The 26,537-nt window shown below is 35.5% G+C and overlaps 1 protein-coding gene across 2 annotated transcripts in view; it reads right to left on the bottom strand.

The window, feature by feature from the left end:
* Nucleotides 1-2,417: 2,417 nt before the first annotated feature.
* The window catches only part of LOC145687820 (ERI1 exoribonuclease 3-like), a 42,672-nt gene continuing 18,552 nt past the window's right edge, over nucleotides 2,418-26,537 (bottom strand). For both annotated transcript variants that reach the window (XM_081761254.1, XM_081761255.1), the window contains exons 4-7: nucleotides 20,731-20,865; nucleotides 16,957-17,163; nucleotides 12,741-12,837; nucleotides 2,418-4,675 (exon numbers count right to left, since the gene is read on the bottom strand). In XM_081761254.1, coding sequence (XP_081617380.1) covers nucleotides 4,593-4,675; nucleotides 12,741-12,837; nucleotides 16,957-17,163; nucleotides 20,731-20,865 — 522 coding nt within the window. In that variant the 3' untranslated portion in view covers nucleotides 2,418-4,592. The remainder of the gene's footprint in view (nucleotides 4,676-12,740; nucleotides 12,838-16,956; nucleotides 17,164-20,730; nucleotides 20,866-26,537) is intronic.

Genomic DNA, 26,537 nt, shown 5'->3' with positions numbered 1-26,537 from the left:
CCCTTATTCACCCACAAACTAGCTATGAAAGGTGAAGGTAGGCCGCCTTCATTTATTTCAACGCTTTTTATGACCTTACAGCAACTTTGCCGGGGTAGAGGAGGGGACAAGGATGCAGAAAAGGTGTCGTCCTGGCATTGCCTAGTGTGGCTGATGAGAAACACAACAAAACCCTGTTCAGGGTGGCCACTGCAAGATATCGAACGCCGGCGTACCGACTGGGAAACTGTTTTTACCCAACTGATAATATTCTTACTATTGCAACCAGCATACCATAGTGTGCAATATTTATCAATGCGAATGTGGTTAATTACATGCATGTACTTCTTCCTACATGTAGATATGCAACCCCGCACATAATGTTTCGTCCGCCATCTTGAATCGGCTTACGCTATCAACATCTATCACAGTATGTGATTTACAGCATTTCGTACGCATTGCAACCAAGCCGTACATTTCACCTATTTTGGTCCATGTATACTTCAGAAAATTGTTGGGAATCACTCTCTTGGTTTGGAGAATCCCTTATGCCTTCAGTGTACACAACCGATTACTGCACTTTTGGATTCTCTGCGTACTGTTTGTGCTGCCTGTCGACGCAGTTCTATGACTCGTCGTTTTGCCACAATTCCAAGTGGACGTTCATTTCTTCATACTTTCGGATGCCCATAACTCCAGATACCTGCTGTATTTGATTTTGTGTTATGATTGTGACACTTTTCCTTGTTTTCATGTCTAGAATCACCTCCCAAGTGTTGTAAAAACGAGCTATTACACCCTGTATATGCCTCCAGAATCGACTTTGTCAGATTACGAATTATGTTATGATATTATTGAAAGAAATTACCTTGTAGGAAATACTATTTTCTGTATTGGGAATATGAATTTACCTGAGGTTACTGGACCAAATTTTAATTTCTTACATGCATCATGGCTATGCTGACCGTGACACATCAGATGATTCATATCAGTTTTTCCAAAAACAAGGAAAACATTTCCATGGCATAGTTTTAGCTATTGCTCCATTCACAGCAGTACCAGAATTCAAAAATGAAATGTATTACGTTAAAAAAAAAAAAAACAAAAAAAACTATCATGTCAATGGGGTTAGATTGAAATGATCAATGAAGTATAACATCCAAGATCTTTATGATAACTAGAGACCGGATGTTAGGCAAAATGCCTATTTTTTAATATTAAAGATATGATCAAAAATAACGTTTTAAAGTTTACATTGGGTGTTATAGTTTCAATTTAAGTCAATTTTATTTTGCTTATTTCAACCGTTACTGCCTAAATAATTACTTTAGTGCCTAATATTGCCTATTCTATGTATTTTCTTCAAAATAAGCCTTCATTTGGAAAATATGTAATTTGTATAACATAAATAATACACACATATATACGTATAGAAACAGCATGCTTGGCCATCCTATTCGGCACTCCGATTGGATCACCGTGCTCATAGAGAGAAAGGCAGAAGGAAAACCAGGAAGAGGAAGACCAAGGATAGAATATCTAGATGCAGTTACGAAGAAGAAACCTTATCAAAGTATAAAACAGCTCTCCCAAGCGAGAGAAAAGTTTTAAAATTTCCATTTGCCCACGAACCTATAGCTGAGGTGAACAAAGAAGAAGGTCTTTGTAAACACAAGCACGTGGTACGTTACAATATATATATACAGGGTGAACTTCAAAGATGTGCACATACTTCGGGAGGTGATTAGTGATATCAAAAGAAGAAGAAAATCCTCTTGTATTTTGTCAAATTCCGTGCCGTGTGCGAGTGACAGTGGTGCCAACTTGTAATTGAAAATCGAATCTTGAAAATTGGAACGGAACCGAAAGATGTGCACATACTTCGAGAGGTGATTCGTGACATGAAAAGAAGACAAGAAGTCTTCTTGAATATCACGAATCACCTCCCGAAGTATGTGCACAACTTTATGTCTCGTTCCAATTGTCAGGATTCGGATTTTCAATTAAAGTTGGCCCTCCTATCACTCGTACACGACGCGGAATTCGACAACATGCAAGAGGACATTTTGTCTTCTTTTAATGTCACGAATCACCTCCCGAAGTATGTGTACATCTTTCAGGTTCACCCAGTATATATGGAATGCATACATCAAGCTTCGTTTTTATATATACAATAAAAGAAGATATTAACAAATAAGTATGTTTCTATATTCTTTGATCATCATCTATGACTTGAATATATTTTTAAATGGTATTGAGTGTTTATCTTCATTATTTGGAGTTACATTTTAGTGCCTATTTTACTGCCTATTTTTAAAATTTTTAGTGCCTATTTGCCTGCCTATTTTCCAGGTTTTTAGTGCCTAAACATCCGGTCTCTAATGATAACGTAGGATTATTTCGTTATTACGAAATCAATTCGTAAAGTAAAATCCACATTAAATTTAATATTTGTGCTTTAATGGTGAAAACTTTACAACAATGAACGTATTTTTAAAAAAACAGACATGAAAAAAGGCACAATTGTTATTACAAATATTATACTATTAACAGTATAACTTTTGGAATACACTGTACACACCTGAGTTCAATAAAAGTGAAACAAATGGCTGGTTCATTAGTTATGTAAGCTAAACACCGCATCTTACTGTTTATAAGACGAAATTATAAACAACTTTTAAAGTAAAATATTTCTTATATACTCATGAAAGTTCACGCAGGATTTGATTCCACCGATACTATTCTAAATTGTAATCTTGAAGGAAATATATATGATGATTCTTCTTTCTGAAGTTCCTTTTAGGGACATAATTTCACAGTTATATTTCGAGACTTTCCCTGTTCTCTTCAAATGGGCAAGTGACTATGTGAAAAAGGAAATAATATACACAATGTCTTGATAATGACATTGTTCGAAACTCTTGAAACCTGTTTGTTTATGCCGATCTCAATATTTGAGAGATCTCTTAATTCATGAGTAGGCAACGTAAAGAAATAATGGCAAAACATTCAGAAGCCTTAAGAAACAAAGTTCAACAACAGCAATTGAAGAGCTCAATTCCAAAAGAGACAAAGTCATAAAAGTAAGTTTTTCAGGAGACGATTTTTTTTTTGTGTGTGTGTTTCCATCATTCTATTTGTGTGAAAGAAAACTGTAACTGCCTACTTTTCGTAAGATAACGGTGAAATTTTCATCTACAGCAAGAGTGATATTAGTCATGAATCAGAAAATAGTCTCATAGAATACTGTTGACTAAGCACATTTTAGAAATCAATGCTATTTTTTTTTTTTTTTTTTTTTTTTTGCCTACAAATAATTTCATTTATGGAGTCTTGGCATGAAACCCTGTTTAATATACGGAGATGCTGAAATGAAACTTAAGAGAATCAACATCTCAAAATTGACAACAATTGACTTCGGCTCTTTTGGAATCCACCTCTTCAATATTTTACATATTAACATAATAGTGTTTCACCATTACGATAAAGCATTAACATACATTGCTACAAGAGTTTTAATAGTGTCATTTACATTTTATTTATTTTATTTTATTTCATCTAACAACCAAATTACCAAATATCTACGCTTTCAAAAAGCCTATCAATCAAGGTCAAGGGTGCAATGAAGCTCACGGAATTTTTGTCTGAAATTGTAAGTTACTAGAAGGAAAACAAGTTTATAAAAAAATCTGTTTATTATAGTAGCTGATATTTCATACTTAATTGCAGTTTCAGTTCTAAAATCAATTTCCTTCTCACTCGAAAATTTACAACCATCTTAGAAAATAGTCAACTCTTAACAACCTAACTTAAAATTAATTATGTCTTATTAAGTATTGAGCAAACTAGTTACCAATCCAAACTTTCCAACATCCTACTGTACAAAGTCTTGCTAGTGGTTTTCACGATCCGAGAAATAATAATAATAATAATAATTAAAGCTAAAATTTTGAGCTGTCCGTTTGCCAAACTAGCGATCCGTCATACGACTATAAAAGTTTTCTCAACCAGCCCTCACAACACATATTTTATTATAGAGAACAACCGTTCTATGTTTACATTTTACATTGATATACATTTAAACATAATAATCACAGAGTATCACAGTCGACTGCATACTAGAATAGTTCTGTTTTTCTTTCTTTTTTTTTTTTTTCAAATTCGCTTTATTAATACCTTTTAAAAAATCCTAATCTGACATTTTCCCTCCTGATTTTATAAGTATAAGAAAAAATAATTTCTCCATGGTTCTACTCTCACTAAAATATGATCAAGTCATTAAATAATCAATTACTTTTAGCTGATTCTATAGAAGTCAAGGCTTTGTTCCAAAAACAGATCAAATATCAACATTTTACGTAAGTACTGAGAAAGCGAATTCGAGAAACAAAACCCAATCTACACTACTGCATATACATAACGAACTAATTATTATTTTTACATGACATAATATTGGAGCTTCCGAACGTACTTTCTAATTGTACTTGTGCCTTGTTATAATGCAATACATATCACATTAAGTTTTCATACTTAAAAACATGTCATCACCTCTTTTCTCATTTAATAAGAACTGTTCTTAACTGCTTTAAACATCGAACAATTGTATTTCAGCACTATTCGATCCTTCCAGTAATATTAAAGACGTGTCCTCTTTTCGCCAGCTCCTTGAGGATTGAGGCAATATTTATACAGTCATCTAGAATACAAAACAGAAGAAAAGAAGTTTTCTAAAATGTAAGAATAAGCAATAATAATACACACGGTGTCCCACATAAAACCGGTATGTCTCACGTACCGGATAATCATTTCTAGTTAAATTGCTTGTAGAGTGACAACGCTCTCGAAAGTTGGCCACACTCCATTTTATCCGAAAATTGAGTGTAGCAGTATGTCCGTGGGTGAGGCATACCGGTTGTGTGTGTTTTACTACAGGGCAAGAAAAGGCATATAAAGTGGTTAGTTCAGTGTAGTGTGCTTGTGTCTAGTGTATTATCTTGAAAAGGAGAGTAAAGTTAACATTCGAAATTAGTAGAGGACCACTTAGTTAGCAGCAACAGGATCGGAAGTCCAAATTTAACAGAACAAACTATATTAAATAGAAAGGGTACGGAGGATCGTCAAGAAAGCAATTATTAAGTCATTGACTTACAAACTATATAATACAGGTGAAACCAAATAGGTCCCATAAGTAACAAAAACTTTGTCGATAAATCTAAAACGGGTGAGAAACCAAATAAGTTTTATAAGTAAAAGCAAGTAATAAATAAATATTAATCGTCAATGCTTTAACACAGGAGGGAAACCAAATATTTTCAAATTAACAAACCAACACACAGGTGAACAAAATGGATTCATTGTAAACAAACACACAAATATATTTCTTTTAATAATGTTTTATTAGTAGTTGACATGTGACTTTGTGAATGTTGTATTTTATGTATGTATGTTATGTATTATGTGTGTGTGATTTGTAAATCGTGTAATAACAAATTTATTTCTTTCAGTTATGGTCAATAAAAAAAAGAAGAAAAAAATAGTCCTGAGGTAGTTAGCCAGAACTCAGGTCCAAAAAAAGCCCACCCCCTACCTAAATAGGGAAGGATAATACAACAAGAGAGAGAGATCTCGAAAATAGGAGAGAGATTATTCAGAATGGGCAATTGCGTCTGCCGATAAGACCAAAATATTTGGGAAAGGCAGGAGTAGTGGAGGAATTATATATATATATAAAGTATATCCACTTAGGCGGAAAAAAAAAAGCATTACTCTGAAAACATTATTTAGAATACGTCACAGAATCTTAATAGTCGTCGAGTTTTTACGCTGACTAATACATTACCTGAAAGAGAAACTGAAGTTTGTTGAGATGGATAAAATATTATATATATGTTTTCTAAAAGTGAGTGGAACTCTGAACTGGAATTATATGCTTTTTTAAGGATAAGTCCAACTTTAATTGTAAGTTACAAATTTTGAAAACTTACAAGTACTCACATTTCTTTTGTTATTACCATTTACATTTTGAGCCATTATAAGGCCTCGGACATCTAATTACGAGGTATTGTTCATGTTCCTCTGACCATTAGAAGGGGTAATAGGACCGCCAACGTAAAGGTCCCTGTCCGTCCTGAAAAGGAGGTTCCAGTAGGAGGTCTTACCACCTAGCACATCCAAGGAGAGTGGAAGGGAGTAACATATACAATGATTCAAAAGGATTTATATTAGTGTAGCGTCCGTAGTTTCGTGATCACCGAGATAAATAGCAACACTTCTGGTGCCTTTTGTGTCCAAGTTCAACCCATTAGTATCCCGATGTTGGGGGAATGGTGACATGGAAACAATACTCAAAAACGACTGACACTAGTACCAAATCCATAGTTTTAGGGGTCCCTAAATTGGTAGTCGGTACTCCCTATACCATTTAAGTCTCTAACATTAGCTCCCATTAGTACTCTGGGTTGGTGGGAAGGGGTTGACATTTAAAAGGAATAAAACGACGATATTAGTGTGGGATGAAACGGGATTAAAAATAAAATGTCTCAATTGACTGAGATTAGTGTCACATATAATATACCAACGTTCTGTCAACACCTACCACATCTCAGATGTTACATGTTAAACAATAATAACTTATGTTGTGAAATGATTATATGCAACTGATTTATTTTAATGTAATTAAGTGATATAATTTTCATGCATTGAGGAAAATAGAGTATCAAACAAAAAAGTTTTTGCCCAAACGGGAAATGAACTCACGATCTTACGATTTGAACTTCCGCGGTTTAACACTGAACTAACGTGCCCACTATGTTTGAGCTCCTTCTAACGAAATATGACGAAATTTCCAGGACAATGACGTTCACATCCGTTCCAAATCATGTTGTTCTTGTTTCTCCTTTCTCTTTTTTATTTTCTTATGGATGCGAGAACTATGTTCACTGTCTTCCTTTTTATTGGATATGTGCTTTTACATATGGAAGGCTAAATGATAAAACGAACATGTGAAGACATGAGTATATGGTTTCGAAATATTGTATCATTAAATATTTCAATCTCTTTTTCTATACTTAGTAAAAAAAAAAAAAAAAAAAAAAAAAAAAAAAAAAAAAAAAAACTTTTTTCCTCACTTGTATTAATTTTGGCATATCTAATTTCATTTAAAAGACGAAAAATACATCTACACAATTTTTCTCGATTGCTAAGGTTGGTTCGATGGCTTGATATATAGTAGCTGATATGGTCTTTTCTTCTCACGATGAAAAATTACTTAATCCGTCCTCTTTCTACCTTCCGGTGTAGAGGAATTTCCAGAGAGCTTTCCAACCATCTCTGTTTCATGCTGTTGTCTGCAGCATCTTCCATGGAACTTTTTTTTTTTTTTTTTTTTTTTTGCGAGTTCTCGAATATCTTCCAGCCATGCTTTCCTCGGTCTTCCTTTTGGTTTCTTTCCTACACCTTTTGCCTCATATATGTTTTACTAACCACACCATCTCCTCACTATCGTCTGCATTTCATCTCTCTTACTTTCAGCATCTATACATTAATAGCGGTGTCTGTGAACAAAAAACTTCAGATCCAAATTGAAAGTGACTATATTTGTGACTCTTAATCTCTTGAACCACCAGACCGATCTCGATCAAATTTTCAACGTAGATGACTTTCGTACTTGGAATGGATTTTACTATTTTACTTTGACGGAATAACGTAGGGGATAGGGAGGAGGGGAAGATATACCTAGGTACAAAAATCAATAAATATAAAAATAAAAGTGACCATGTTCGTGAGTTAATAACTCTTGAACCACCCGATCGATCTCAATCAAATTTTCAACATAGATGAAGTTCAAATATGGGAGGTTTTTTTTTTTTTTTTTTTTTTTTTTTTTTTTTTTTTTTTTTTTTTGTAGTGGATATCAGGCTTAGCGCCTATTCTGAATTCTCCCTGTATGTTGTTATTATTCTTCAAACAAGAAATTGTAATTATTAAATAATAAAAAAGAGACTTCCCTATGTCGTCACCTCATCCCAATACAAATTCATGCTTACCATTCTCTTCCTAGTTTCCGTAACTTAATCAAAACAAACTCAGCCACACCATTTCAGCAATTAACAAACTTCCCTATTGACCAAGATAATTTCGATGAGCTAGTCACTCACGTGCGGAGCACCAGGAAGAAGCGAAAGAAAGGAAGTAGAACAAAACCAGGGAACACGGGACCCTCGAGGTGAGAAGTGTGACAGAAGCCGCCAGAAACAACTTTGGAACCCTATTCAGAAGAGTCGTCCTAGCAGCAATTGAGAGACGGTCGGCACGCCTGGGCCCTCACCAACGACTGCAGGACAGAGGTGTCATTCCGAAGAGGCCAGCACATCTGGGAGCTGTTGCCCTGAGGTCGAGAGGTTCTTCACTCTCGAACGTGAGGTCCGGGGTCGATACCAGACGGAAACACTCAACGGATTGGAGGATAAGAGATTTTTATTATTTCATTTTGACGATAGAACTTAGGGGAGGAGGGTAAATATATGAAAATGAACAAAACTTAAGTCTTGAACCACCCGACCGATCTCGATCAAATTTTCAACATAGATAAAGATCGGACCTGGGATGTTTTCATCATTTTACTTTGACGGCACAATGTAGGGGAGGGGAAGGGGAGACATATATGTAAGAAAAATAAAAATAAAAGTAACTGTTTTGTGACTTCATCACGCTTAAACCACCGAACCGATCTTAATCAAATTATCAACATAGATGAGGTTCAGACCTGGGGTGGTTTTCATCATATCCCTTTGACGGTAGAACCTAGGGTAGGAGGAGGGGAGGGGAGAGATATATAAAAATAAATAAAACTTACTAACTCTCGAACCACCTGACCGATCCCCATCTAATTTTCAACATAGATGACAGAGCATAGAAAGTTTTTTTTTTTAGAAAAATATTTTCACTTTGACTGTAGAACCCAGGGGACGGGGAGGGGAGATATATATATATATATATATATATATATATATATATATATATATATATATATATATATATATATATATATATATATATATATATATATATATATATATATATATATAGAACTTAACTCTTGAACCACCCAACCGATCTCGATCAAATTTTCAACATCCATGACATTCGGGCCTGGGATAATTTTTATCATGCCGTGCCCCGCAACATGGAGAGGCGAGAAGGATATATAAAAAATCACCGAAAATGGCCAATATCAAAGAGCGCTTTAGTAACAGTAAAAACGGAACATATTACTATTTTTCCTTAATTTAACCCAATGAAATTGGGGTGCGTCTTAGATACGAGGGCGTCTTAAACTCGAGTAATTCTTAATTAAAGATATTGTCACGGACGCTCATCGATATCATCGTTAAACTTTGTCCGTGATTGTACTTTTAGTTCAATATTCTTCAAAGGACATTCAACGAACAGCGAAAGGAAATTATGGATATTTCAAAACTAAATTGTTATTAATTAATGAATTCTTTATCTGTAAAACTGCTATGTAATTCCGTCTTTGAAATCGTTGCCAAACACCGAAGTCAGCTAGCTTTCGCAATTCAACATGTAAGATCCAGGCATTGACAAATATGATGACAGAAGAGAATTTCAGAGGTTCACGTCTTTACATATTTCACCACGAGTACAGGAAGTTCCATAACCTCGTCTCGAGTCGAGTAACAAAACTACTGGGCTTTTCCAAAGCCAGGACAGTAGTAGGTTCAAAGACCTATCAGGAGGAACACCTTGTTACTAGTGTGGATCATATTGTTCCTCTAGACGACATCAATAAGAAAGGTATGTACCTGTTTCATATTTGTCAATGCCTAGTCATGAGTCAGTGCTTGGAAAGTTTCAAATAGACACTACTGATCAAAACTACACACATCACATTAAAAACATTCCCCACAGATCCTATTCTTTTATTTCAACAGAAATGATTAATGACGAATTTATTGGTGTACAAACTTATCGATGTCTAGATTATTAAGAAAGTTTTGGTTATTGCTATGACACCTCTTGCATACGTCCCGTTCTATGTAGATCATAGATAACTCATAGCATAACCGCAATATTATTAACGTGTTATTAAAACTACTTTGCTAGCCATAAATATTTTTAATTTTGTATCATATTCAATCATTCAGACAACAATAGTGCCCTGCGCTTGCGCAGGACGTGCGGGTTTGCTAGTTTCTCTTATCTTGACATTTATCTTGTCTCTTCTGGTTTTACCTTCTACATTGCGCAAAAACCTCATCCCCGTTGCTTGTAGTTTCTTTTGTTGGTTTGTACTTAAGGTCCAAGATTCTCTAGAATATGTTACTAATGGCTTGTATATCGGTTTGAATACTGTTGTTTTTGTTCTTTTTGTTACTTCCTTTAAACCATTAAAACATCTTCCTGCAGCTGCTACTCTGTTAGAAATTTCTGTGTCTATTTCTCCTTCTTTATTTATCCAGGTTCCTAGATATTTGAAGTTATCCACTTGTTCTATTGTTTCATTTCTGATTTTGATTTGATGTTTTTCGTCTTCTTTAGAAATTATCATCGATTTTGTTTTGGCTATGTTTATTTTTAGATTTCTTCTTTTCAACTACTATTCCCACAGCTTTATAGTCCGAGTACCAAACGGGAAAAATACGGGTAACCTTAATTTGTGGAATGCAATGGTTTTATGATTGAATTTGATAGTTGAACACGTGTAGATTTCGAAACCGCTTGATGCCACTTTGTCACCTTCGGGCAAGTTTAAATATTCAAGATGGCGTCCAATATGGTGGATCAAATATGCATATTGTAAATGTAAAGCGACTTCTGTAAACAAGGTGTCACTTTCTACGTTTTCTGGGTCGAGGAATTAAAAAATGAAGTTCATTTCTTAAACGAAGCTACAGAAATCTAAATATTCAAGATGGTTAGATTTGGATTTTTTTAGATTTCTGCGCTTTCGGCATCTAAGGCCATTTAGCCCTTCACGATTTGAGGGATGACATCCCTCGGCGAGCACACAATCCGTGGAAAGGGAAGGAAGAAAGGGTTGGGGAAGGAAGGAAGCGGCCTGGGACCTATAAGTTAGGTACCACCCCGGCATTTGCTTGGTGTGAATGAGGAAAACCCAGGAAAACCTCATTCAGGGTGGCTGGCCTGAAAAGGCGTGTTACACTTTTTCGAACGAGTGACCCCACCGGGAATCGAACCCGGGAATATTCAAGATGGTGTCCAATGTGGTAGATCAAATATGCATATTTAAATATAAAGCAATTTCCATAAGGTGTCATTTTCTGTTTTCTGTTACGTTCAAAATCCCGAGTCATGTTCGTTTGGGTATGTATAATAAATTTCTCTTAAATTTTCTAAACTAGACCATGGAAAGAGAAAAAACTAGTCCGAGAAAATTTGTCGCCAAGTTAAATACAGTCCTGTGTAGACCTCCCAACTGCAACTCAGTGCGACAGATCAGGGCTCAATTTTCAGTTGAAGGCCATGTAATTCGGAAACCATGTTAAGCTATAGATTTCTCATAATGGGGTTCCGACACGTAGGGATTTAATGTAGACAGAACAAATTCGTATGATTATGTGTGTGAAGCACTGACGAATGCTATCATTGGTATTAGCCAGAATAATTTACCTTTGGGTTGTACGTACTTTCAGGGATATCCAAAATTGAGCTGTGCGCTATTCTGAAATAAATAAGTCTGTCCTTATGTGGAGAGCTAATTGTTAAACTTTCCTAACAAATTTTATATATTCATGTGTAAAGAAGAAAACATATACCCTATTAAGGTATTTTGAGTGTAAGGTAACAAGAAGTGAGAAGTATTTTAAACCTACTTTTGTAATATGAACATAGAATTTACTCTTACAGTAGAGCCCAAGAAAATTATTTTAGAAAATGATCTATATATTTAAATGCTAGCTTTATATGTTTGTGGCCAATTCTATTGACAATGAGATCTCGGAAACCACAAGCTCTAGAAAGATGCCGTTTTCACAGATCGATTGTAAATTTTGTGCAGATTGTTCAGTTCTAATTGATTTTTTTTGTAAATGGTAGTTATTTCTTTATTACATTCTTAAGGGTACACTGGGAGTATTGAAATTTTAAAAAGTAAAGCACCATATACTATGAGTTATACATTCCAACACAACATAGCTATATACATGGGTTGTATATCTCTCAGGCGTTTGGTTCATAGCCAAATGACAATGAGAAACGAAAGATAACTATTTCTCCAAACAAAGATGAATCTTTATTGTTTGGAGTGTTTTGCCCAATGAACACCATATATCGCTGACATTATAATTGCGTATGTAATGTATTTTCTTATTACATACTGTATTCAAGAAAAAAGAAAACACTGATCATACATGAATTAGAAACCCCAACCGCAAGTAGGCTCGAATCTTGCAAACGGTGCGTAATATTGAAGAAATAATCGAAATAAAATCTCTTCTTTATGATACCCCTTGCCGATTTTTATCAAGACGTCCTTTGTTTGTGTCTGTAAAGGGATATGTAGAGATGTTGTGAGGAATGACATGGAAATTCATGCTCATCTGTGAATGATGCGCTGTGTAGAGAGCGCAGGTTTAGCTAAAATATTTTAATAATGAGTAAAAATTAAAGAAAAAAAGCTTAAACCAGATCGAAACAAAACATCTATTTATCACAACTTTAACATGTAAGAGTTGAATCTGCTTACTAGGCAATTCGTTATCAAGGGTATCAAAACTTACCTATTCCACTGTGAAGTCTGCCTTGATGAGGTATATTCAACTGAGCTAGCATATCAAGAATACCCCTCGGAAACGTGCCCACTTGGGTGGTAAAAGACTGCAAAGGAAATTAAAAAGATATCTCACTGTTCTACTACCACTAAATTTAAGGCCTGTTTAAAAATACCATCTAAGGTGACGTTTTAGCCTCTTCTTCTTCCCTGAGAAACTTAATATTTTACATATAAATCTCTCTCTCTATCATATTTCTGAAATCCCAGAGCAGTTGTTGGATTTTTGGGTGGCTTCTTTGTACGTTTATATGCCCTTTCAGACAAAAAGTCCAAATTTAACAGTGACATATCCTAGCCTACGTCGATACAGAATATACGGCCCACTCTTGGAAACTTCTTCAACGCGTGTCCTAAATGTCCAGTTGAAGGACGTCACTGTTATTCCAACTAACCAGTTCATCCTCAATATGAACACAACTGCCCCCATAAGGTAAACACTACTTTGAAATTAAGAACAGAGCCATGAGGGCACATGGCCAATCTTTTATAAGATACCCAAAACAACTACTCATTAACGCTGCACGCTAGATTTCTTATCGGTTTTTTCTGGGGACAAACTATACGACGATAAGTCAAAAATTATCACCAATTTTGACATAACTCATCTTACATTGTTCATTCTAACCTCTGCCCTAGTTTATTTTATTGTCATGGTGTTGTGGTCATGCTGTAAAAGTTTGATCCTGATTCCTCCATTTGTCTTCCTTTTGTTGCAGATAGATCATGGCCACTCAATTAGAAGTTTGCAACCATGACTAACTTCCAGACGATGCACCACTTCATCAATACTCACTCGTCTGTCTAACAGAACCATGTCACGTGCACGATCAATGTTGTCATCATTTGTGGTCACAGATGGTCGTTCGACTCCTTCCTTGTGATACCATTTTTAAATTTTTCAATCCATTCGTAGATATTCCGCTGTGGTAACACATTGTTCAAAAGCCTTTGATGGATTGCGGCCCTTGATACACCTTCCGACCACAAAAAGCGAATCACTGCTCGTTGTTCCTCTTTGATGCAAACTTCTAATGGAGCGGCCATGATCTATCTGCAACAGAAGGAAGACAAATGGGGGAATTATGATCACTTTCATAGCATGACCACAACAGAATAACAATAAAATAAACGAGGACAGAGGGTATGAATAATGTTTTAAAAAAAATACTGCTACATTTTGGATTATTTTTGACACCCTTGTATATTAAATACTGATTTTCCAAAATATTAATCCCTACTTCCAGTGTCGATTGAAATGAGCAAAATTAAAATATGTTCTTTCTATTTATAATACATTCTATAATTGAAAATGGGAAACAAGTGTTACTTAATCTATTTGACATATTTTCTGTATAATTACTCTATTTCAAATCTTTCTTCTAAACGAACAATTAAAAATTTTGCTGATTCGACTTCATTTCTTCGACCGTAATATTTCCTATGTAATTATTACTCTTCGTCAGGTTTATATCCACGCTGCCAACCTGGGAGGTAAATCTACTAATTGAAAAAAAATAAAAAAAAAAAAATCCAGTAAACATTTCCTCAAAATCGCTTAGTTTCAGAGTTATAAGTGTGCCGAACGCGTGCGAAAATGAACTTTAGAGATGAATATCTCCAAAACTACTACTCATTGAGCTGTGATGGCATGTTAATCATCTTAGACTTGTAATCTGCTCTATCCAAAAATGCATGTTTCAGAATCTTTTAGTGGTGGTGGAAACGATTATCACACAGAAAATGAGGGATTCCTGGCTAATCCATTCGGAGAGGTGGGTCCTATTCATAACATGTGGAACGACGTTCCAGCAAGTAATAAAAATTCATTAACAGAACAGAATCAAGACGGAAAAGGATTTTTGGTGTTCTGCGTGGTTACAAAACAACAGAAGAGATGACTCACAATCATACCCTGTGGGCTAAAGGACACAGATATTTATTATACGAGGTGTGATGAAAAAGTACGTTGATTGTAGTTGCACAGTGCCATCTATCAATGTTGTATCCATTTCAACTAGTAATCCCGGTAGCCTAAACCTTTGCTACAGTCAGTGTCGAGTTTGAACGAGTTGTGACATGTTAGTTGGTTTCCAGAGGGAGAAGAGTGAGGACGTGTTAAGAGTCTCTGGCACGCGCCAACATTAAGTTTGTTCTAAGGTTTAAAAAAAAAAAAAAAAAAAAAAAAAAAAAAAAAAAAAAAAAAGTTTAGAAAATGTCAACACCAGTGCATGGAGATGAAGTGGTGGCATTGAAGACTATTTACAAGTAGTACGAACGATTCAAAAGCGGCAAGGAATTCGTTGAAAACAAGCAAAGATCTAGATGGCCTTGACGCTAAAAACAGATGAAAACGTGCTAACAGCGGCACAAATGATTTACTCAAACAGACAAATGACTTCGAGAGCTTTCCGAAGAACTAAACATCTCATATGGGGCTGTGAAAACCATTTTAACCACCAATTAAATGGATAAATGACTTCCTTCTTCACTACGAAAACGCGCCGTGCCACATTCTGCTTTCGATCCGTGAGTGTTTGGCCGAAAAAAAAAAAAAAAAAAAATATATTCCTGTCTGTCCGCATTCGCTGTGCTTTCCAGATATAGCACCATACGACTTCAGGCTCTTCCCAAAAATTAATACCGTACTTAAAGAAAATGTTTGGACACATTCCTGACACTGAGAGGGCCACGATAGAGCAGCTGGACGTCCTTCCAAAAGAATCCTTCCAGTCATGGATTCAACGTTGGAATAAGTGCATTGCTAGCCAAAAACAGTACTTTGAAATTAAATCAAATTCCATGTACACTTATTACTTTGTTTCTGATAAAAGTATTCACCATCTCGTATTTAATGCTTTTGAAAGAATTATTGCAATAATGTTGTGCGAGAAAATGGGATTGTTCCCCGGAGAAAGCACAGAACGATACTCCTCAGTTGCCTTGGAGTTGAAAATGGGGCCCTCTGCACCAGAGGTAGAACTACTGCCTCACAATGTGCTCCTCATTCCTCCTTCTTCGGAGCGGAAAAAGAATTGTTGATAACGCACAGGCGACGATGACACATAAAATAAACAAAACTTATTACGTAATAAAAAAAGTTGAAAAGGATGTATTAAGGGCGTACGTAGCTCGAAAACATTGGTGAATGAACTTTCCAGACGAAAATACGAAGATGACAATACTACAGAAGTGAAATGACAGTTTCCATTTCTCGTGATACACTCTTCAAGAGTCCTGTCGAAAGTGTCAAAAATACGTCCCAACATTGGAACAGCAACAATTTCCTGACGTATGGCATGTTTAAGTTCGTCTAATGTACATGATTTGTTTTTGTACTTCCTCGATTTAAAGACACCTCCCCTCCCCCCCCCCAAAAAAAATAAAAAAGGCACTGAGATCTGGGTAACGGACAGGTGGAACACTGCTACCATCACAACAAATTAGGCGATCACAGAACCTCATCCCCAAGAAATTCATAACAATATTACTGTAACCACATTGGTTGTGGTTTACGAGTCCTTTTCTAAGTTCGGGTACAAAGAAAATTTCCACCATTGACTACTAACGAATTGCATTTCCTTCAAAAAACTAAGGTCCAACTGTACAGTTCTTCGCAATTCCACACCACACTGTTAATTTGTCACTACAAAGGGGACGTTCTTGCATTTCTAAGGGTTTCATAAAAGGGAATCAGGAAGCAAAATGATTTGAAGCGTGAATGGGGAGAAAATGGACACCAAATGGATGGATAACGTCATCGTCAAAATCTAACACTTTGTGTTCAAAAATATTTTAACACTTGTTAAATGGTACATGTACAGTCCGCAGCAAAAAACCTGCAACATGTGCATGTAAGTTTATTGTGAAACGACGAAATCTTTTGCTCCAAAATAAGTGTGCAGGGGAGGACGCCGAGGTTTCTCCTAGTGTGATTCGTGCCACTTAGTCGTTACGTTGATTCCCTGCACTGTTAGGCCTATTTTCACAATTAACTTGCATGCTCATGTTGCAGGTTTTTTGCTACGGACTGTACCACAATATATGGAATAAACAAACATGTACAAAGATGTGTAATAAGAATATATAAATTCTTATTTGTTGTTTCCTTGCAAAATTTGCTGACTACATCTAGCAATAGCGTTCACACTGAAATTGAACTTCACCTTTTTAATATTGTTCCATGATTTCATGTAGGGAGGCACTTGCAGGTTGGACAGTCGGCATTGAGCTGGTAGCATCACTTTAAGGTCCCAGTCCCCACACGTCACAAATGTCTTCCGCACACCTTCGTTCAGAAGCCCTTCATCTTTCATCCACGTTTGAAACATGTCGAAAACTTCCTCAAAAAACGGTTCATCATCAACCATGTCCTAGAACAATTGGATTCAAACGGATATCAACAAACACAGCACCTAACAATATAATAACGCTTTATCATGAAGTTTTACTGCTTTAGACAACAAATTCTTTTAATAATGAAGAGTAACCTTGTGGCTGCGTGCATAGTGTAAGCGCCTTAGGCGTGGGAGACCGGAGTTCAATGCCCAGTGGGAGCTGATGTTATTCGGACCCCACCTTAAGCGGTAGGTCCATGTCTCACATAGCTTGGGTGCTGAAAGCGACGCTCAACTAAAATCAAATCAAAAATCTTTTAATAATGAAGGTTAAAATTGTACTTACGTAAGCATCCAAATGGTACAACTTCAATTCGATCATACGATTCAATGACCAATTGTCATCTTCTTTATGTCCTTAAATATATATCCAAGGGAGGGGAGGGCTACAGGGGCTATAGCCACCCCCCCCCCCCTTGACGCTCAGGTATACACTGGATAAAATGGGCTTTAATCCTGCTTTACACTGGTTAAAACGGCAAACTATGGTTTAGCCCCTCCCTTGATCATATCCTGGATCCGCCACTGTATATATATGCGCTCCTTGTAGAACTACTTATTTTTGGATCAAAACAACATAAAACACTGAACTACAATTTCAATTTTTATCTCTTTGAACGTTTTCAGGTTCCAACACAAATGTGAGCATTTCCATTACCTATTAACCGATGACCAATACCAATATCATCCAAATCCTCTAATAACTAATACTTTGTCTGGGTTGCTTTTTATTTACTTTCATATTACCGGTAATCAAAATATATTAAGGCAAGTTGACAATATATGTGTACTGCAACCTCAATTAAATCAATTTATTAATTTATAAAACGTTGAACTGAAAATCAATTTTTACTCGTAAGCTGCTTTTAAATTCTATCATATTTGTGATTTGTCTTTAATTTCGTGTTACTTTTTTTTTTTTTAAGATACTGTTCATCTGATGAATATTGTGTAAATTTGATGTATCATTCCAAATATGGTGTAATATTAAGAAACTGATGAATGTAATGCCAATTTCCATTTATATTATTAAGTATTCTGCCTGTCAGCAGGTCCTGGTACTAATGACTTCTTTCTTTCTTTCTTAGGTTCCGATCTCGACATATAGTGCACGACATTTGTAAACAAGCAAAAACTGAAGTTGCAACTCAGTGTTTTAAATTGCAGTGGAAAGATTTAATTACGATTCGAGCACAGGTAGACTTGTTGCCTCAAAATGTTACAGACTATACACAAAAAACAACACAGAACCAGTTGACAATCCTCTAAGAGCATTGCCAAAACGAAGAATGTAGAGATGGATCGGGAAGGATAACTGTGATTGTTCCTACATGTAAATCTTTTTATCGACACCTCTTTCTCGCAAAAATTAGCAAAATAGCATCTCTCTGTGACTTATGGTTCCCGAGATACGGTTCATTAAATCTCCCGAAATTAGAACTCTCTTTGGCCAAAATTTGGGGAACGGTAGCCAGCTGGCCAGTATCCAGTTGACCAGTGGCCACCGGTTACTATTTGGTACCAAAATGTTCACCATCCTCTTAGGCATTCATAACACCAATATGATCTCTCTATGACTTATGGTTCCCGAGATATGGCTCCTTAATTCTCCCGAAATCGGAACTATTTTTTGGTCAATATCTCGGGAACGGTAAATCATAGAGATGATGATGTTGGTATTAATCAATACCTAAGAGGACGGTAAACAATTTGGTACCGATGTTAACTGGTGGTCAGTTGGCCAGTGGTCACTGGTTACTATTTGGTACCAAAATGTTCACCATCCTCTTACGTATTGATAACACCAATATTATCTCTCTATAACTTGTGGTTCCTGAGATATGGCACCTTAAATCTCCGGAAATCGGCCAGTTTTTAGTCAATATCTCGGGAACGGAAAGAGTGACGCGAAAAATTCCATCACTTTCTCAGATATTTTTTGGTGCTCTATCGAACGGAGGGCTCAAAATATATATATATATATATATATATATATATATATATATATATATATATAAAGCAAATAACAGATAGACACACAAACATAGAGAATTCAGTAACGAAGTTTTAAAGTTCGTTGATAAGAATAATTTTTGTCTAATGATTTAATACGACATTATATTAATATGATTTGCTTAATAATGATTTACGTATTTTTTTTTTATTTTTAGTTTTTTTAGTTTTTTCTTTGGGAACAATAACAAGAGGAAGAAATAGTAATTTTTGAGAAGAAATATTAATAGGATAATGAACCAATAACATTTTCCCTGCAATGGAGAAATCTGACAAAAATAAGTAGTTCTACAAGCAGCATAATTTCTTAAATTAAAAAAATAAAATAAAATAAAAGATTATGACATATAGTCACTGAAACGTATCGCTAAAATGCCGTTTTACCATTTGGATGCTTAAAGAGTAAAATTTTATCATTATTACTTCATTAAGCTATTTCAAGATTTTTTTTTTTCTTTTTGTTATTGTGTGTTGAGACTCTGCTGGTATACTGACGTAAACAAAAGGCAGCATTGTAATTCAGTGTAACAGTATATTTTTTTTAGAAGTTCTTACTTACTTTAATACTTTGAATAACGAATATAAATATTGCCAAATAATATCGGTGGGTCGTCATATTCACTACACAAAAATAGAACATGAGCAGCAGGATTGTAAAGTAATAATAATAATAATAATAATAAAAGTAAATTTTATCCTTCGCTTATACCTTTTAAAAATCTTGATACAAAATTGAAAAAGATAAGTTGTCGCGAAATGTCCTGCTGTCTAACGTGCTATGATTATTTATTGAAATTTATTCTAATTATACGATAATGATTCAGAAAGTAATGCTTCGAAGCCCACTACTTGGCCAATACTACTGCAAACATTCTAAACTGTTTATCATTAATGCACTAATGTTTAAGCTATAGAATGTCATTTGTTTCACCTTCCTATCTCTTCTCGTTCCAGAGGAATGGAGCAATCCATGGCATCCAATGGTGACGTCCGGTTGAAACAGCGGCTGTCATTGGATTTCTGACTGCGGAAGGTTGTACACCCAGGAACATCCATCGTCAGAGACGAGTCGTGGATACACTATTACGACCCAGAAACGAAGCGTCAGTCGATGGATTACCTCCACACGCCCTCTCCTCCGCCAAAAATTTCAAAGTTGTCCCATCTGCTGGCAAAGTGTTCTTGACATTTTGCCTCATCCTGCGTATAGTCTTGATCTTGCGCCCTGCGACTTTTGACTCTCCTCCAAACTTAAGGATCACCTTAAGAGCCAACGCTACAGTTATGACGCGGAGTTGGAAGCAGCAGTTCAACAATGGCAGCAGCCACCACAATTCTTCAAGGATGGCATGAAAATCCTTGTTTCGCGTTTTCGCAAGTATGTTGCCCGTAGTGGGGACTCTGTAGGTGATATTGCAAGCTTTTCACTCATACCTGTATCGGTGCTATCTGTCAAACACAAATCAACGTATCACTTTGGAGGCATTACTTTCTGAATCACCTTCGTAATGAAATAATCTAAATGCCTACCTGAACAATACCCGTAAGTTCTATGCAGAAAGGAGTAAGCGTCTTGCGCACCCTTGGCTGCACATACTTATGGAATTTAGATTCCACTTCAAAAGTTTTGGCATTTACTTTCAAGCACGGAAATTCAATTACTTCCTATAAAGAAGAAAAACACATTCAAATTAGAAGTTATCTTCTCATTTTTAAATGCTGATTTTCTGGAAACAAAACGTGTACAAATGTTTAAAGTTTACATTTCTATTTTCATACTAAGAAGAGAGAGAACAACTTCAAGCCAAGAATATGCAACTAATGTCTTTGTTAGATTCATTTGATTTATTTTCACTCATCAGTTCACAAAAATAAATTGTTGCTATAAAGTTATTTATTGCATAATCAGGGGCGGATCTAGAAGATGAAAACTGCGGGGGCGGGGGGGGGGGGCACAACCCGGTCTATAATAAGTATATCATGAGTTTACTATATGCTTTCTAAAATATATAAATAATAGGCTAAATTATTTTTTGCACTCAAAAAACTGTGAGCCTAGCCCCCCCGGCCCCGGGCTAGATCCCCCACTGTAATTAAAGAAATTGACAGAAGTACCCCGGTTGTGAAATAATATATTTCAGTTTTACGTCTCACGATTATGTCATGTAGGCTAAAAGAGACAGTGACGGTGAGAATGAATGAAATGACAGAATGAAGAAGGAAACGTTACTACCCCGAGAAAACCCACGTACACGGTGTTTGTTCATCGCCACACAACTTACTTCACGCGAGCTGGGATCCAACCGAGGACCTCACACACCCGAAATGAACCACTGAGTCACCATGGGGCCCTTATGATTAAAGAACTAAAGTACATTTTTCTTGTTTACGTAAATAAAACAGTCTTTTCTGTAAATTTTTCACAAACAGAAAATATTCACAAAACTTCTAGATAAAGTGACACGTTTTTAAAATAATGTAACATTCTACACTCTGCTATATAGTGTGGAATATAAACGTAAAATTGAAAAAGTTAGATAAGATTACAGAGATGGATATTATTATTATTAGTTGAATCTGAGCTCTCTACACAGGGTACCATTCAGATATGAGCATGAATCTCCTTGTCATTCTTCACAGCATCTGTACATGTATCTTTACAGACACAAACGAAAGACGTCTTGATAAAAATTGGCAAGGGGCATAAAGGGGAGATTTTTTCAATATCTCGCATCACTTGCAAGATTGAGCCCACTTCCGGTTGTAGTTTCTAATTCATGTATGATCAGTGTTTTCTTTTTTCTTGAATGCAGTATGTAATAAGAAAATACATTACACACGAAATTAATTAGAATGTCAGTGATATATGGTGTTCATTGGGCAAAACACTTCAAACAATAAAGATTCATCTTAGCCTGGAGAAATGGTTGTCCTTTTTTTCTTTTATCATCATTTGGCCATGAAACAAACGCCTGAGAGAGATATGCAACCCCTGTATACAGCTATGTTGTGTTGGAATGTATAACTCGTAGAATATGATGCTTTACTTTTTAAAATTTCAATACTTCCAATGTACCCATAAAAAGTGTAATAAATAAATAAATAACGGCCACGTTTTTTAACTATTCAATTAGAAGTGAACAATCTACAAAAAATTGGAATCAACTAGCGAAACGGGCACGTTTGTAGCACTTGTGGTTTTCGAGATATCGTTGTCGAAAGGATTGGCCACATACATATAAACCTAGCACTTTAATAGATTATTATTATTATTATTATTATTATTTATTATTATTATTATTATTTATTATTATTATTATTATTATTATTATTATTATTATTATTATTATTATCAACTGTTTTTTTCTGCTGCTGCGAACTGTTCGTATGATGTGGTCGTGATTGAGCCTTGGTTTAGTGTTATTCACAAAAATGAGGATTATTTTCCTAATACTTACTCTTGTTTTAGAAGTGACAAAAATATATAACCCGAATATCTGTGAAAGTTGTGGAGGAATGTTATGTGCTGTCAACAAAAAGAATAAAGTGGTTATCAGAACAATCTTGAAATATTTAGTGAACTGAGATAGTTTCTGGTTGAAAATAGTGAGAGGGAGGATCGCTCGCTTCAACAATGCAGAGCATTCACTAGCTTAACGTCCCACGATTGTTCCTTGTAGGCCGAAGGAAACAGATTGTCAATAACGGTGTACCATTATGAAAGGAATTGTTGGAAAAGAGTGTGGAAAGAAATTGAAGAACACTGATTAAACCTATAGACAAGCTTATGTTTCCTACAAGCTTACAGGGCTTGAGATAAAATCAAGGACCCATCCCACCCAAGATGAGGGCTCTACTGCTTAAGTCACCGTGCTCTACCTCACCCATACCAAGACAGGAATTATTTTCAAACATGGAGTTATACAGATTACTACAAACTGAGTTAACTTAGTACGATTGGGAATTATATGTAATATCATCAACCACGCACTAACGGACTTCTCGGTCTAGTTTTCTTCTTCTCTTTCAACTCTCAGTTGAAGAGCTGTTCGAGGATTGAAAGCTAAGTATCTACATTTACTGTTTCTCAGATTGTCACTTCAGCACCTTTTAATTTAATTTCTACAGAGAGATGAGCATAGATGAACATTTTTATAATAAAAGACAAATTTTGACCAAAGCATAAATTATCTAATTAATAATAGTGTTATAGTTTTGGCACATTATCTTTGCCTTCATCAGATACATTATGAGATACAATTTCTAAGACTACAGTTTATATACTTCTTAAAATGAGAGCAGCTCATATCTATGAAGCAATAAGATCCGTTCTTCCAGTTTTAACCATTTTTAATTCATTACATATTTGAAACTTTTAATGTATCAACTTTCACGTTTAATTGGCACACCTGTGTATTCTTAATGAATAATTTTCACTTTTGAGAGCTTAAACTTTTGATTGGCTATCTGCTAATCAATAACCTGTTATTATCACTTCTTTCTTTTCTGCTTCATCCAATATCTTGCTCCATACATCATGTATAGTTAGTCCACTATTCCAGTTCATAAGATCCTCGCTTTCTTCTTTTCGTATCCATTCTGCTTCTTTCCGCTTTCTTCCAAAGCTTCTTTTCTCTCTTTGCAGCCCCTCTACACCTTCCCAGCCTATTTCATGTCCTGTCTCTTTCATATGTTTATATATTGCATAACTATATTGGAACTCCTTTATTAGGAGGCCTTATGTGTTTATGCAGTGGTGTGTATCTAAATATAACTTTTACTTTATGTATGTGGCAGGTCTTCCCCAAATGGAAAAAAAAAAAAAAAAAACTGTCAACTAAAGAGAGGAAAAGCCGTGAGAAAATAGTTCCTTGTGAAAATTCTGTTTATTCCAGTTTTATTGAAAGCAGAAAGTCGTTAATCATACCACGTGACTAGCAATCTTTATATAATAATATTAAAAGGCAAAACAACGATTTCATTCATCTTCTCACATCCGCCCGCTCACTTATGACGTCAGTAAGTGTGTATGGCAACTCTGTGTGAGAGTAGTACTTTGTAGCCTTCTTCTTCAAGCCATCATGGCAGAAACTCGAGACAAGAAAAAGTGTGTGCAGAACTCTACACATAAAATTAGTTAAAACCACAACCACGACGTAAATCAAAAGGCTATAACTTTGGAAACAATTTATTTTAACAATGGAAATTTAGTATGAATCAATTTTCGCAAATTTTTATCAATGTAAAAACATTTATTTTCGCGTCGTTTTCTTCGCGCGTGCAGTATGTATCATGGGCAAAAAGAAACTACAAAGTTTCTTTTTTGTATAGTAGCATCACTCTAAAGACAGCCACTTGCTCACAAAGAGAAGCCGCTCACGTGTGCGGTTTCTCTTCATACTGTCCTGTTTGGTTTTTCTCTCCTTTTAAAACTGACTGACGGGCAATAAACTGAACCCAAACTGTTGCCAAATTTTTGTCAATGATCCTTTTTCTTTGACAAAACCTCACACACACACTATTAGATACATGGAGAGAGAAAAGAGAGAGGGAAAGGAAGGTACTACGTGTGGCAACATTTAGCTTTTTCTTCTTCCAAACGGACCACAAACTTATGACGGCTTCTTTGTGCTAAATTCAAAGTCTTCCGACTGGCTATCGTCTGGGTGCGCTACACCATAAATGCTGTATATTCTATAAATGCTGTCATCTAATTAATAATATTGGAATTTCTTAAAAACATTACATTTATTTAGTGATAATATTACGATTAATTAACCACGACAATTCATTTTGTGAAATGAAATTTTTGAGTTTTACGTCCCACGATTGGGACGGCTAGGCTAAAGGAGACGGCGATAATGAGTAATGTATGAAATGGTGGAATGAAGAAAGTGGGGGGGAAACGGGAGAAACCCGAGGAAACCCACGTACACTGTGTTTGTCCGCCACAAAGTTCACTTGGCGGGAGCAGGGGAGAATTCATTTTGTGTAAAAATGTGCATATAATAGAAGTAAAACAATGCACTGGAAAATATAAGTTTAGTGCTTCAAAACTTTTTTTTTTTTTTTTTTAAACAGTGAATACTGTATAACGATGTGATTTGGTTTTGATAATTCTGTGCTACTGTTACTAAAGTAATGCTTTCATAAATGTTTACAGGTAAAATCAAGTGACATGAAATCTTGGTGACCACGCTGGTCCCTGAACGGACCCTGGAGGTAGTCGATTTGTCTCTGGAAAGGTGTGTTACCCCCTCCTACCTTTGATGCTTTTATTGGTCGCTAATTTCTCAAGGAATCGAACTAACTCTACATCGTAATGATTTCGTGGACGAATCGGAACATGTATAATTTCACTGAACATAAAAGGGAACGGTGACATACAAGATATCTTTGTTATAATGTTCCGATTCGTCCTGTGAATGTTATAAATCAACCCCTTACCGAACTCACTAACGTTATAACACGCAGGAAAATACAAGTATAAGCAGAACGTAAGCAACATTAATATTTCAAGTATTTCAAATAAATGTCGATCCCAGCTCGCGCCAATTGAACTTTGTGGTGGGCAAACACCGTGTGCTTGAGTTTTCTCGGGTTCTCCTGTTTCTTCCCACTTTCTTCATTCAATTATTTCATTCATTTCTCATCATCACCGTCTCCTTTACCCTAACCAGTATAATCGTCGAACGTAAAACTTAAAGATGTCATTTTATTTCAAGTAAATGTCTGTACTTGGAAAAAAAAAGAAAAAAAATGGAATACGACAAAAACACCTAAAACTAAAATGCATGAAAGTAATAAGTGTTGCAAAGCTTAATTAAGCACAACGGATACTTCCCATCACCAATCATCGTCAAAACAGTAACTGACACAATACTATTGTATACATATTTTTATAATAATCAAACATAAAACACCTTTAGTACACTTGATGCTATCCTAACGCAGAAACAACATTCAGTATGTTTTATAAAATAGAAACTTAAATATGGGAGATCATTAGTTACTGTATTAGAAATGTGTATATTATAGCAGCGGCTTGTGTCGAAAATTACAACTTACAGGGGTGTAGGCATTCATTCACTCACAGAAGTGGGAACTCAAATGGACTTAGGGGTTATACCGTATTTACGCAATTCTAAGACGCTTTATTTTTATTTATTTATTTATTTATTTATTTTTTGTCTATTTCTTTGCCTCCAAAATCAGGGTGCGTCTTAGATTTGAGTTATGCAAATTTAGGCCAGATGAGATGGAGTTTTGCCAAAAATTGCTAATCCCGTTAGTCATGATTCTCTCAAGAATGTGTATACCGTAAATTCAATGTTTTC

This window comes from Thermobia domestica, chromosome 6 (genome assembly GCF_964235325.1).
Source record: "Thermobia domestica chromosome 6, izTheDome1.hap1.1, whole genome shotgun sequence".
NCBI lineage: Eukaryota > Metazoa > Arthropoda > Insecta > Zygentoma > Lepismatidae > Thermobia > Thermobia domestica.
Note: the sequence above shows the minus strand (reverse complement) of the source record. Positions and strands in the feature narration are given on the sequence as shown.